General features: G+C 38.3%; 1 protein-coding gene across 1 annotated transcript in view; it reads left to right on the top strand.

Moving 5' to 3' along the window:
- The window catches only part of LOC114045675 (cytohesin-interacting protein-like), a 44,419-nt gene that overhangs the window by 12,259 nt on the left and 18,602 nt on the right, over positions 1-13,558 (top strand). The window contains exons 4-6 of the mRNA XM_027865766.1: positions 4,628-4,730; positions 5,180-5,273; positions 8,290-8,359. Coding sequence (XP_027721567.1) covers positions 4,628-4,730; positions 5,180-5,273; positions 8,290-8,359 — 267 coding nt within the window. The remainder of the gene's footprint in view (positions 1-4,627; positions 4,731-5,179; positions 5,274-8,289; positions 8,360-13,558) is intronic.

Here is a 13,558-nt window from a genome sequence, read left to right on the forward strand (position 1 = left end):
ACACAGGATTGGGGAGCCTGGGGCCTGATTCAGTCAAAAGGCTGCACTTAAGGATCTAGAAAGACACATTTGGCCTCAAGGCTACAGGTTCTCCACTCCTGTGTTAAGGAAGTGATTTGTCAGAATCGCACAGAGAGTTCACAGCAGGATCATGATTTGGCCTCAAGTTCTCTGGTTCCAATCTGTGACTGTCCCGTACATTTTGCTCCCACCTGTGGCTAGGGATTATAGGATCATAAACTAAGAGCTGATAGGGACAGAAGTTCTGTCGTCCAACACCCTCATTTTTCAGTTGAAGAAATTGAGGCACAGGGAAGCTAACTGACTTTCTCACCGTCACAAAGATAATAGGTAGGATTTGAACCCAGGTACTGTACCTCTAGAGCCATTGTACAAATATGTTAGTAAGCAACTCAATGATAGGTGACATTGTTTTAGTTACATTCCATTATGATGATTTTCAGTGAACCATAAAAGGCAGAAAATGCCAAAGGCAACCCTGACTATGAAGAAAAAAATACTTAGATTGAAATGTTTACAGTGCTTCTTTGATTAAGGTGTTGGCTCTTATTGGATACCTTTTTGCCTCATTCCCCCACTCCCAGTGGGCCTTCTTTCCTTCTTGAAATTACATTGTATTGTTGTTTTGTATTGTGTTGTTTTTGAATCACTGGTGCCCTGTATATGTATCATCCAGCACATAGTAGGCTCAAAGTAAATGTTTGTTGACTGAATCGAATAGATACAGATTATGAGCACCAACCTAAATGACTGGGCTGTAGGGATTTTATTTAATTTTATAGGTGACAAGGAAATATCTAGTGATAATTTGTTTCCTGAAGTGAGTCCAATGACACTTGATACTGTTGAGTGTTTCACTGATGAATTAGATGGTTGGCAAATTAGAATTGTTTTTGGTAGGCTGTTGCATTTCACTGAGATACACTTGACTTAATCACAGATTTATCTAGTTTGTGGCTGAGATTTTTGCACATAGTGCTTAGGTTAGCTGAGACAGTGTAGGATGCTAGAAAGAGCGTTAATGTGGGAGCCAAAGGATTTGGATTAGAATCATTTTACTGCCATCTACCACCTTTGTGATTTTAGCAAGTCACTCAGCTTTGGTGAGCCTCAGTTTTCTTATCTGGATTAGGGGATTTTTGAGTTTGCTTCTAGCCCTGATCTACAATGCTTCAATTTTCATTATAGGTATTTCCTTGAGGAATAAAATGACTATTCCTTGCCACTGGCATTGGAAAATCAGTCTAAAAATAAGAAAATGCCACTTGCAAGAATGCCATTTTCATGTGTAAAAAATACAAATGATCTCAATCTAACTACATTGAATAAGACTAGGGAGAAAGAGTTAAGCCAACTAGTGGAAGAAGGCTTATTATCTACCTTCATGTCACCTTTGCTTTAAATTAATGCAATCTAGAAATTCCCTGTTTTGCTACAAAGATACTGTTGTTTCTGTTGCTTTTTTGGGGGGGGGGTAATGAAATATCATCTGACTTGTAACAGCATCTATAGAATCAGAACAAATGACTACATAGTCTTCTTGGAGGAAATAGCACCCTCTTTCCTGTGCATAGGTTCTTTCCACAAGGAATGTCCATTGTATACATATCAAGAGGTAAAACTTTAATCACATCATCATACTTAGAAATAGAAGGGACCTCAGAGATCATTTAGCTCAACTACCTCAAAATTTTATAGACAAAAGGCAGAGAGACTTTTCTAAGGTCATCGAGGTACAAAGTTCTAGCAGAACTGTGTAAGAAGAGCTGTCTTCTGTTACCAGATTCAGTCCTTTGTCCTCTGATAACTAAAAGTGCTATTAATGGAAACTTCATTGTCATCCTCAAAGATCAAGATCAGTTAATAATTTACAATCTGAATAGTGTTTTTTTTTTTAACTCTCCCTTAAGTAAGACTGTCATTAACTCTCTTGGAAAACCCCTTTTCTCTTCATGTTCAGTCCACACTTGTGCACATATAGTCTTTGTACAATTTTGTTCATTCGTGTTTTGTACAATTTTATTTATTTATTTATACTTTCATTGTTAATTAATTAATGAATTAGTTTATAGTTTATTCCATTGGTCAAATATGAAAAAAAAAGATGAGGAAGCTTTTGCTCTTTAGTCAGTTCCAAGTAGCTCTTTTCAATAGTTTACAAATAGGGGGAAGGAGAAAATGAACTAGCTGACTGTGGGAAATCTATGCTGGAGAAGGCTTTTCTCCCTTCACTGTGCCAATACTGTGCTCATGAGAGTCAGCAGGGCACAGTGGCTAGGAAGCCAGGGCACGTGAAGCCAGGAAAACCTGGGTTTTAATAAAAAGTCTCAAATCAGAAATGTAAACTTGGGCAAATCACTTAACCAGTCAGCCTCATTTAACTCATATGCAAAATGGGAGATAATAATATCTGTACTACCTGCCAACCAGCCCGGAGAGGGAGTGTGGTGGAGTGGATAGAGAACTGGCCATAGGCCCAGACCAGTTGCGAATGTAGCATCACATTGTATGCGGGAGGCGGGAAATGAGATGGAATTTTTACCTTATAAACCAGAGTTTGGTGATGTTGCAGCTCTGAAGAAAGGAAATTAGGTTTGAGGTAGAGAATCAGAAGCAGGGTAAATTAAATTACGCACTAGACTGTAAATTCTAGCAGGCCCTAGCAGCTGTAACACTATAACTAACCAAATACAAGGTCTGCTACAGTGGGATTCTTTTCCTACGTTCAACTAAATAGCCACTGAGGGCCCTTGCAGCTCTCAAATTCTGTGGTTTTGGGACTTTTTAAAAAAATACACAGCTAGGTGGCACATTGGATATACAACTGTATTTGGAGGAAGGAAGACCTAAGTTTCAGTTCTACCCCAGATATTTACTAGCTGTATGATACTAGGCCAGTCACTTAATCTATGTGAACCTTGGCTTCCTCATCTGAAAAATGGGCATAATAAAGCACCTAGCTTAGGGGTGGGGAACCTGTAGCCTCAAGGCCATATGTGGTCCTCTAGGTCCTCAACTCCACAGAACAAATCTCCTTAATGAAAGGATTTGCTCTGTAAAACTCAGTCAAAAGTCTGCACCCAAGGACCTAGGAGGCCACATGTGGCCTCGAGGCTGCAGGTTCTCCATCCCTGACCTAGCTAATGGGGCTGTTGAGAGAATGAAATGAGATAACATAGGTAAAGCATGTTGCAAACCTTAAAGTGCTATATAAATGGCAGCTATTGCTATAATTACAAATTTGCATCATTAGTACTGTAGGGAACTTTGATTTTGTTGGTATGGGAACTCCCTTCACCAGTGCGGATTGCAGCCACAATGCATTATGTTTTTGCTGTGGCCAGAAAAAAAAAACCTGGTGATAAGCATCTCTGGACTTAAATATGTTGTTCCTTAGGAAGCAGTAGGTTGCTGAGTATGTACCTGGACCCCTTTTAACTTGATAGGACCCACCAAGATTTGCAGTCTGTTGGCATAGCATGAATTTAGGGCCTCTCCAGATCTATAAAGAGCTCCTTTGATAAACTTGAAATATCACCCTTTAGTTTACCATATACATAAAGACTGAAGAATGGTCCTCTAGTATCTTTGACGACTTGATTCTCTTTTTGTTCTTAATTATTTGTGTATTGAAATGTTTGTGTTGGTTGATGTTATGTTATATAACAAAAAAGAAAATTATACATGAAAAAAGTGAAGTTTTATAGAATCTGAAGTGGATCGCAGTTGTTTCTCCTAGATAGGAAATATTTTGATGTATGTAACTTATGTTTAGGAATAATTAAACAAATTGCTAAAATAAAAAAAAATATTTATTTTGGTTCAATACAAAGCTAGACCTCATAAAGCAAGAGGGTGGGGGGGAAACTCATTAAGCTTAGGATGTTGGGACAATGTGTTGATCCAATATATATCCTGCGTTTATGCATCAAATTAAAATGATATTTTTGCCAAATTGGTATAATAGGAGAAGCATAACTTTTTCTAATTTAGTTCTCTGACTAATGAGTCTGTAGGTATTCAGGGCAGGCATAACAAAGCTTTCAGAAATGAAGATAATTGAGTCAATTACTGTGCTTCTATATAAATGTGGAACAGATTGTCATTATTTGTGGAACTCTAATTTAAAATAATTAATCTTTGCATATTTCTCTCTGTACCTACATCTTCTTATTCTAAGGTAAGAAAATACCCAGCTGGAAATTAACATGAAGGGGATTTCTTTCTTTACCTTGTACCAGGACTCTTGTTCTTTTAGGAAATAAGGAGAAATTTATTAATTAAAAAATGAGCAATGATGATAGTTTGAGTATTCTCTAAAGTTAGAATAGCTAATTTCGTGGGCTACTCTGAACTCATCCTTCTATTCTAAAGTTTTGAAATTTAATGAGATTGAGGCTCAGTTCCCTGGTAAAACAGTGCATGGTGATCCATAGTGACAAAAGATTGTCCAGAATTGCACACTGCCCCTGGGTACAATTTTTTTTGGGAAAAAAAAAACATTATCATATGTCGTGCATGCAAACTAAGAGGGGAAATTTTGCTTTTAACAAATGAATTTGAAAGTTTCGTGTAGTAATCTTGAATCTTGTTTTCATACTTACAGACTTACCAACTGCAGAACCAAAATGTCTATTTGACTGCGATGTACACATATATCTCTAAAGTACAGGAGGAAAGTCCAGCTTACCGCTCTGGACTGCAGACTGGTAACTAACATGTAATCCCTTATCCTGCCTTTTATCAGGTAGTATGTGGGTAGTATGTCAAGTTCATGTGATTTGGGTGGGGGTGGGGTAAGAATAAGGGACTTCCTTCACCAGGGCACTATCTAGTAAATATCAGAGGCAGGATTTGAACTCAGATTTTCTTGACACCAAGTCCAGTCCTCTGTCCTGTATCCCATGATGCCTCTACATTTGCCAGACGAGCTATTTTAACTGGTTAGCTAGAAGTAGTAATTTCTTGACAGCAAAGGTTGATCATGCATGCCCATGTTCTATAACTATCCCAAAAGCCTGTTGAATTGAGATGAATTTTCATCCCTTTTCGTTTCTTTATTGAGAAGAGCTTTTTGCTTTGGTCTGAAGTGCAGACCCAGGAGGGCATGCTTTTGCAGAACACTCATTTCTCTCTTCTTTTGCTTTGCATCTCCCAGGTGATGTCCTTGCTAATATCAATGGAGTTAACATGGAAGGTTTTACTCACAAGCAAGTGGTTGAATTGATAAAATCTGCAGGAAACAGGTTAAGGTAACTATTCAGTACCTACCATTGGAATGTCTGTTGTTATTTTTGCTCAAAGAACATAAGAAGGAAAGCAGCAAGGTCCAGGTGTTCTATTAGCTATAAGCAAATTTTTAATTAGTCTCCCAGTTTTTCCAGTCAGATGAAGTTATGAACGTCATAGGGTCAGTGTATCTTGAGTTCAAATATGTAGGTTTTCACTGTTAAAGATTTTATTTTCATTTTAAAAGATTCCATATACAGTGGACTTGACACAAGTTATTTCGGGGCTCAGAGGAACTTCTTTGATTTTGGTGGGTTAACTTGTATAGATGATCTACTTTATTATAGGGGTTCTCAACCTTTTTGTGGGTTCTGGAGCCCTATGGTAGTCTGGTGAAGCCTGTGAAACCCATCTGGCAATCATGTTTTTAAATGCATAAACTAAGATACATGGGATTGCAAAGGAATAGATTATATTTAAATACAGTTATTAAAATATTAAAAAACATCATGAACCACAAATTAATAACTGTTGCTCTGTTGCTTAAAACAATAGAATAAATTGCTCACATGAAAAATTCAGGTACCTTTTCTACATTATGAAAGGCATAGTGGAAATAAAACTGGCCCCAAGACAAAAACTCTTGTTGAAGTCTTTCTTCTGAAACATGCAGAGTCTGAGATCCTGGTCAAGTCACTCAGCCTCTCAGTGTTCTAGGCAACAGTCTCACTTTTTTAAAGAAAAAAAAATTAAAACTAAATTTTATTTTTTTCAATCAGGAAAATCTGCCTTCTCTCCCTTCCACTCCTGCCTTTCCAACTCCCTTCATTGAGAATGAAAGAAAAACAAGACCCGTTTCATTGTTAGAATCACTGTCACTGTAGGCCTAAGAACTTGGTTTCTTCCTGGTTTGGGCTGGGGTCCTAAATGAGGTCACGCAGCTCTGGGAACATGGGTTGAGTGTTATAGAGATAAAGAGGTCAGATACTCTATTCTTGAATGCAAAGCGTACATCCTTTCATGGCTCTTCTAATGTCTGTTGTCTCCCTTGGTAGTGGGAGTAGTGGGGTTGGGGCGGGAGGGAGGGTTGATTAAATAATGGACTGGGTTGCAAGCCATGGGAGGACATGGACAGAGGGCCTTTCCATTTTTTTAAAAAAAAGTGAGAACCGTTGTACACTCTCTGATGTCCTTATGCTCTGCAAAAATATGAGCCTCCTCAGAAGTGCTTCTGTTATGCCCGAGGCACAGCTCATTCCCTAGATTGTTATCGGTATAGTAAATACAAGCCTTAAATCATGTGAGCATCCAAAATACACTTATGGTAATTGATTGAAACTGATGGCACATTTGCTCAAATAAAGGTTTATAAGTTGAGCCCTTTGTAAAGCCAGATCCCCTAGGAAGGAAGATGGCTTCTGTTTTCTAGCATGTAGCAGCCCATCTTAGAACAAGAGTAAAAGTAGTTTACTGAAGTTGTTTAATGACCAAATGAAATTTGTGAAATCCTAGGAATCACCTAATGTGATGAAAGGTGTACCTCACTGTTGGCTTTTTTCCTTCTGGAGCATGGAACTTCTATGTACTCCCCTAACCCATGCAGATTGGCAGTTCTGTATTTTATAATCTTAGCGCTAGGGTTCTCGACCTTTTTTTGTCAGGCTTATGAAGCCTATAGACCCATTCTCAGAACAATGTTTTCAGATAGCTGAAGGAAAAGCTGAACTTCAGTTGGAGATTAGTGAAATTAAAGATGTAATTTTTTTCTTATTCAATTTCAGGGTTTCCTGAAATCTGTTTATAGGCCTTCAGGTTAAGAACTCCTATCTTAGCAAGTTGCCTGTATCACTAAGAAATTAAGTGACTTCCCCATGGTCCCACAGTGAGATGTGTCAGAGACAGGCCTTGCACTTGGTTGGGTCTTCCTAACTCCAAGGCTGCATTGCTGTGCTACATTATTTCCTTAAAGTTTATTATCCATACTACAGCTGTTCATTCCCAAAGAGCTCAGAAATTTACTTTTAAAAACCATCATAGACTCTTAGAGGATGGCAAGAAACTGCAGAAAGCATCTAGTTCATCCCCTATCTCTGGACTTTTTGTTGTTCAGTCGTTTTTTCTAGTTGTATCCAACTCTTTGTGCCCCCATTTTGGGTTTTTTTTTTTGACAAAGATACTGGAGTAGTTTGCCATTTCCTTCTCCAACTCATTTTACAGATGAGGTACTGAGACAAACAAGGTTAAGTGACTCCAGCTAGTACTAAGTGTCTGTGGTTAGATTTGACTCAGGAAAATGGGTTTTCCTGAATCTAGGCCCAGCACGCTATCCACTGCACCACTTAGCTATCTCTGCACTAGAACATACCAAATCTAATTTTGAAAAAATGATTATCTATTTGCCTTTAAATATGTCTGGCAGAGACCAATCATTCATTTTGCCCTCTCAGTAACTTCTTCTAGGGCAGAGCAAGCATTGTTGCTATAATGTTCATCTTGGTACCTAGCTATTCAAAAGTTTCTTAGATTAGATAAGAGAAAATGATATATAATTTACTATACTGAACATTTTGTTTCTGTTTCCCTCTCAAGGGGAAGTTTTTTCTAGTTTCATCTGAAATTTTTAGAGAGATCTGAGAACTTGAGTGTTATATTTTTCTCCAGAACCCGAACTAAGATGAGTTGACTGGGGCTTTCCACCAAAATTTAGGGTGCATGGACCACATTTGAGATCCTTTAGTTGTATAGAAATAGTTGAGCTTCTAAGGTATTTGTTAACTAATTAACTAGTTAGTATAACTGTTAGTTAATGCTTTGTAAGTATAATTAGTTATCTTAGGAAGCTACTGTCTGATAGTACAAACATTGTTCCTCCTCGTGTCCAGGCACATTTTGTACCCCTTTCCCAGTACAAAAATTGCTGGTTATGACTTTGTTATTCACTACCATACTTAGTATAAAGACATTCTATGTAACCTAATACTCTGTATCACATGTTTCTTATGTGAAACGTTCCCCTCCCCCCTTCTTTTCTTAACACAGGCTGGAGACAGTTAATGGAACGATGATTCTCAGAAGGGCAGAGCTTGAAGCCAAGCTGCAGGCTCTGAAGGTAATTTAATTTAATGCCACGTGGCCATTTTTCATCCTTGAATGAATGAGATGTGCAATAAGGGTCTATTTGAGGAACTGAGATAGCCCTTGAAGATGAAATGTGATGATGAGAGTTTAAAGTGCTGAATGGTCAAGAGTGACAGAATTCCATCTGCATGAATATCAAATTCTGCACACCGATGATGCTAAATCACCATCTCTTCCTGCTTAGACGCCTGTGTAGAATGTACAGAGAGCCGACTGAATTAGTGTGTCTGACTGTGTGCATTGGGATTTGCTTTTTTATTTCAAAAGAGCAGCAATAGCTTTTGAGCTCCAGTTTCAAGGGCAGCTTTATGCAAAATGATGGTGCTTCACTAAAGACAGAGATTGCGTGGCCGTTCTTGAATGACTGGTCTTGATACCCTTTTATGTCCTTTTATTATTCAAACATTCCGTCCCCTGAAACTATCCTTTGATGGTTCTGTTGTTGCCCTTGTAACTGGTGGCCTCGGCAAGTCTATAATTATATTGAAGAGTAAGAATGTTAATACTGCTCTAGGACACATTGCATGGAACAGGACACACCAGTTCCCTGGGAACTGGAGTTTAAAGACTCACTGAATGGATACCAGTTTCTTCAGGTGACCCTATGGATGAGACAAATGTTAATTTGGGAAAATATTCTTGAAACTTGCAAATGTCCAGGTCTCTAAGAGTGGGGAAGTGTAGTAGGGTCTAAAAGTACACTGACAACTTCTTTGTCCTCAAGGGCTAGAAATGGCTCACATCCAGAGGTTCCCAAAGTTATTTGGCCTACTGCCCCCTTCAGAAAAAAATCACTTAGCACTCCCATGGAAATCTACTTACTTGCACATTTTGCAGCCAATGCATGCTGGACTTCCTGACAATGCCCTCCCCGTCCCCACACACACACACACACACACACACACACACACACACACACACATTAGCCTGACGACACTTGCTTGTTAAGACCTGTTGGTGGACTTGACCACTGATTGGTTATAACTTGCATTTTGTGTGTTTATTTGGAAAATAATGTAATCACTATGACTTTAACTGTTACACAACAGATGACACATGTTTGAATGGTTTTTAAATTTTTCTTCTCTTCCTTCCTTATACTTCTGCCACTGCTGCCCCTTATTTTTATTCAATGTCCCCTAATTGCACCTGAGGCTACTACTGCTCCATGGATCATTCCAGTGCCCCCCAGGGGTGGTATTGCCACTTTGGGAATCTGTGCTCGTGTGAGGCATGCAAGTGAGGCTGCCCTCAAGCTTTGTCTTAAGCACCCAATGCTAGTTGCTCACAATAGACATGCAAATAATCACCCAATTGAATTGAGTGGATTTAAAATTCAGATGTTTCCAGTTTAGCTGGGAGATGTCACTCTACATTAGGGTAGGCCTAAGTGTCCTCTTATCGTTCCCTGGATCCAGACAACTTCTCTACCCAGAGATAATGTACTTGAGTAGGCCTGACTTCCTTAGGGCTCTTGGAGTTGGAATATGGTACATTTCAACTTGGACCTGGCTTTATTAATTTCTCCCAAGTCTCCTTAGGAAATAATTGCATATGCCAAATGTTCTCAACTCCGAGGACGCTGGGGGCTCAAGACAATACCTTTTTCTACTGATGCCAGGCTCATTGCTATCCTTACACTTTTGAGAATACGATCTCCCCACTCCTATGCCCTGTATTCTCTATCTCTTTTCAATTCCAGTCTTCTGCTTTCTTCAAAGCCTAGCTGAAATCCTTTGAGAAACAGCATGGCACAGTGGAAAGAGTCCTGGATTTGACCTCATAGGACCAAGGTGCCAATCTTGCCCATACCCCTTAGTACCAGTGTGACCTTGGGCAGGTTCCTTAATTTCTCTGGATCTCATTTTCTTTATCTAAAAAATGAAGGTATTGGGTTAGATAAGCTGTGAGGTTCCTTCTGTCCATCATGGAGCCCTCCTAAACTCACATTCATAAACTAAAACTCACAGTCTAGTATATAATTATTCACAGCAGCATTTAACATCAGTATCATTCTCTAGTTATTCCACATGTCTATGTTTTATTTCCCCAACTTGATTGTAAGACCTTTAAGGATGGAGTCTAGGCCTTCCTACTTGTTTATCTTGCTTACTTACAGTTCAGGGAATAAAATCAGTGTTCTATATAGATGGATAAAGATTTATTAATCATTTACTATGTCCCAGGCCCTACACTATATGGTAGTGATACAAATGAAAGTAAAAAAAAAAATTCTCTAGACTAAATGAGCTTGAATTCTAGTGGGGGAAGACTACGTTTACTAGTGAGCCAATAAGTGGTGCTGGTAGAGGGGAGGGATGTTGCTGTCAAAGAGGTAGAGAAGTCCAAAGAGCTAGCAGTGAAGTCCAAAGAGCTAGCACGGCCTCATGGAAAGGTGGTCCAGGAAACAACTCACCTTTCAGAAGAGAGGGCTACAGGGCAGAGGCATCTTTAGAGTGAACAGTCTGCTCAAATCTACCATTGGACCGGTTTTGAAATGAGAATGGTTCTAATTTAGTTTTTAGGTCAAAGAGGTAGCCAGTGTAATAGAAAGAATAGGGTTTGGAGTTGGGAGACCCAGATTGGCACTTGGCTCTTGTCCCACGACTTGGAGCAAACCACTTCTCTAAGCTTCAGTGTCTTCACCTCTTAACTAGGGGTTATAATACTTGTGGGATTACTTTATAAGGTTGTGAGGACAGGTTTTTGTAATACATATAGTGTTACAAAAATGTAAGCTACTATTGTTTTGGGCTTTTTTGTATATGAAGTTGTGAACTTTCATGTACGTTTTAAGAAAATGTATATTAATGTAGCAATAATAAAACTACATTGTTTTTGTGTTCCCATCTGAACTTCCTTCTGTTCTCTTCTGTGCATTTTTTTTGGGAGGTGAGGCAATCAGGGTTAAGTGACTTGCCCAGGGTCACATAACTAGTAAGTGTCAAGTGTCTGAGGTCAGATTTGAACTCAGGTCCTCCTGACTCGAAGGCCTGAGCTCTATCCACTGGGCTACTTAGCTGCCCCTCTCCTGTGTATTTTTAAAATTTATTGATGCACATTTTTTTATTTCCTCTCTAAATTTTCTACTGCTACCTACCAACTCCTCTTTCCCCCAAGAATTCTTCCCCTGTAAAAAATAACTATGGTGACATAAAACAAATAAATGATTCACTTACTATGACATAATATGAAATGAATATGTATGAAGATGTATGTCTCATTCTACAATTCTGGTCCATAACCACTTTACTACTAGATGGAAAAAAAGTTTCTTCATCATTCTTCTGAAGTTGTGACTGATTACTGCCTTGACTAGGTTTCTTAAGTCTTTCAGCGTTGTTTTCCTTTGCATTATAGATGTTACTGTGAAATTTATTCCCCTAGTTTTGCTCATTTCACTTTGTAGTAGTTCATACAAATCTTTTGAGGTTTCTCTGAATCTGTCATAGTCATCATTTTTCATGATAATATTCCATCACTTAGATATATAATATTTCTCTCAACCCTTTCCTACTTGATGGGCAATTGTTGAGTTTCCAGGTTTTTGCTGCTATACAAAGTGATGCTTTAAATATTTTTGTACATATGGGGCTTTTCATTCTGTTTTTGACCTCTTTGAGGTATACACCTAATAGTTGTAGCACTGAATCAAAGGGTTTGCACAGTTTGCTACTATTATAATCTCAGCTGATGCAATATCTTGTTGCAGAGCATGAGGAAATGGATTCATTCTATGAGATCCTTCAGACCAAGTCAACATATGGTTTGACATTCAGAAACTTCAGTGTAAGGAGGAGGGTGGTGGTACAAAGCATGTTACAGAATATGGCTCGTTTATGAGAAACAAGCATCCAACTGCCAGAAGACTCCCTGGAAGCACCTATATATCATGCCTCTATATCATCTTCCAGAATATAGACTGAAGGTTCTGAACAAAGCAGTCTTATCACATAGGAAATGACTATTTACTGAGGTGGGAGTCATTCAAATATTTGTGCAGTAAAACCATCCATGAGTTAGAGCAAAAAGCAAAACCTATGATAAATTAGGAGGGATAAAGTTGAATAGGCACTGGGAACAACAGAAAGATCTTCATCTCCACCTATTTAAAACAGCCTTCAGTGCCTAAAAAAATAAAATAGAAAAAGTCAACTTAATGACTTTATCATTTTCTGCAAAGGTTTAACTGATGAAAAACTATGGCCACAATGAATAAGCCAAAAGAGCCCCCAAAACTGCATTAGCCAGAAAACACTTGATCCTTTTACCAAGTGGAGAGACATGAAAGTCAAGGGCAAAAATGCTTAATCACCCTACTCTTGTTCCAGTTCTGGAGAATAACATATTGCTTAAGTCTTCAAACATCTCTAAAAAATATCTAAGTAAAAGTAGAAGAAAATTTCCATTTGAAAACCAGAAATAAAATTCTCCGTATAACTGCTGAGCTGTATATAATTTTCTGTTGTGTAGGCTTAGAAATGTTATAATGGTTAGGTACTGGGATGAATTATCTGGCAATTAAGATTACTCCACACTAGAAAAAGTTACTGAGAGGGCAAGCTGAATGCTCTCTGCTAGAGACTTTTAAAAGTAGAATAGACTGTCATCTTTTCAGAATTAGATCTGGCAGAAATGAATACAAATCAACAGAAAGCTTGGTGTGAGACTCGAGTGGACCACATCCTGAGTTTTCATAGATAAAAATGGTAGGAAGATAGAAAGTGGACTGAATTTTTCAGTGTTTCATTAATTAGCTATTTATGCATCAGTGATAGAGAAATCAATGGATTTGGACATTAACACTTCATTTCCCTCTATGCTTGAAGCAGAATTTGAAATGTCACTTAAGAAGAAAAAGTCAGAAAGGGTGATTGGACTAGACAAAATGTATGCTGAGGAAATCAGTATGGGAGCAAACACAGTGTTGAGAGCTTTGGGGGCTTATTTTACAAGATACATCAGGGAAGGGAAGATACCAAAAGAATTACCCACAAAAGGTAATTGAGAGAACATCAAGAATTAGCTTCTATATGTATATAGAATAAGTATATTCTATATTCTATATTTATGAGATCCACAAATATCAAGGATATCCTTGATGAAAATATGAGAAGGGAATAGGCAGGTTTTTATAAATGATTATCTGCAGCAGACCATGTCTTTAATG

This window comes from Vombatus ursinus, unplaced genomic scaffold, assembly GCF_900497805.2.
Source record: "Vombatus ursinus unplaced genomic scaffold, bare-nosed wombat genome assembly UNPS02014779.1, whole genome shotgun sequence".
NCBI classification, from domain to species: Eukaryota; Metazoa; Chordata; class Mammalia; order Diprotodontia; family Vombatidae; genus Vombatus; species Vombatus ursinus.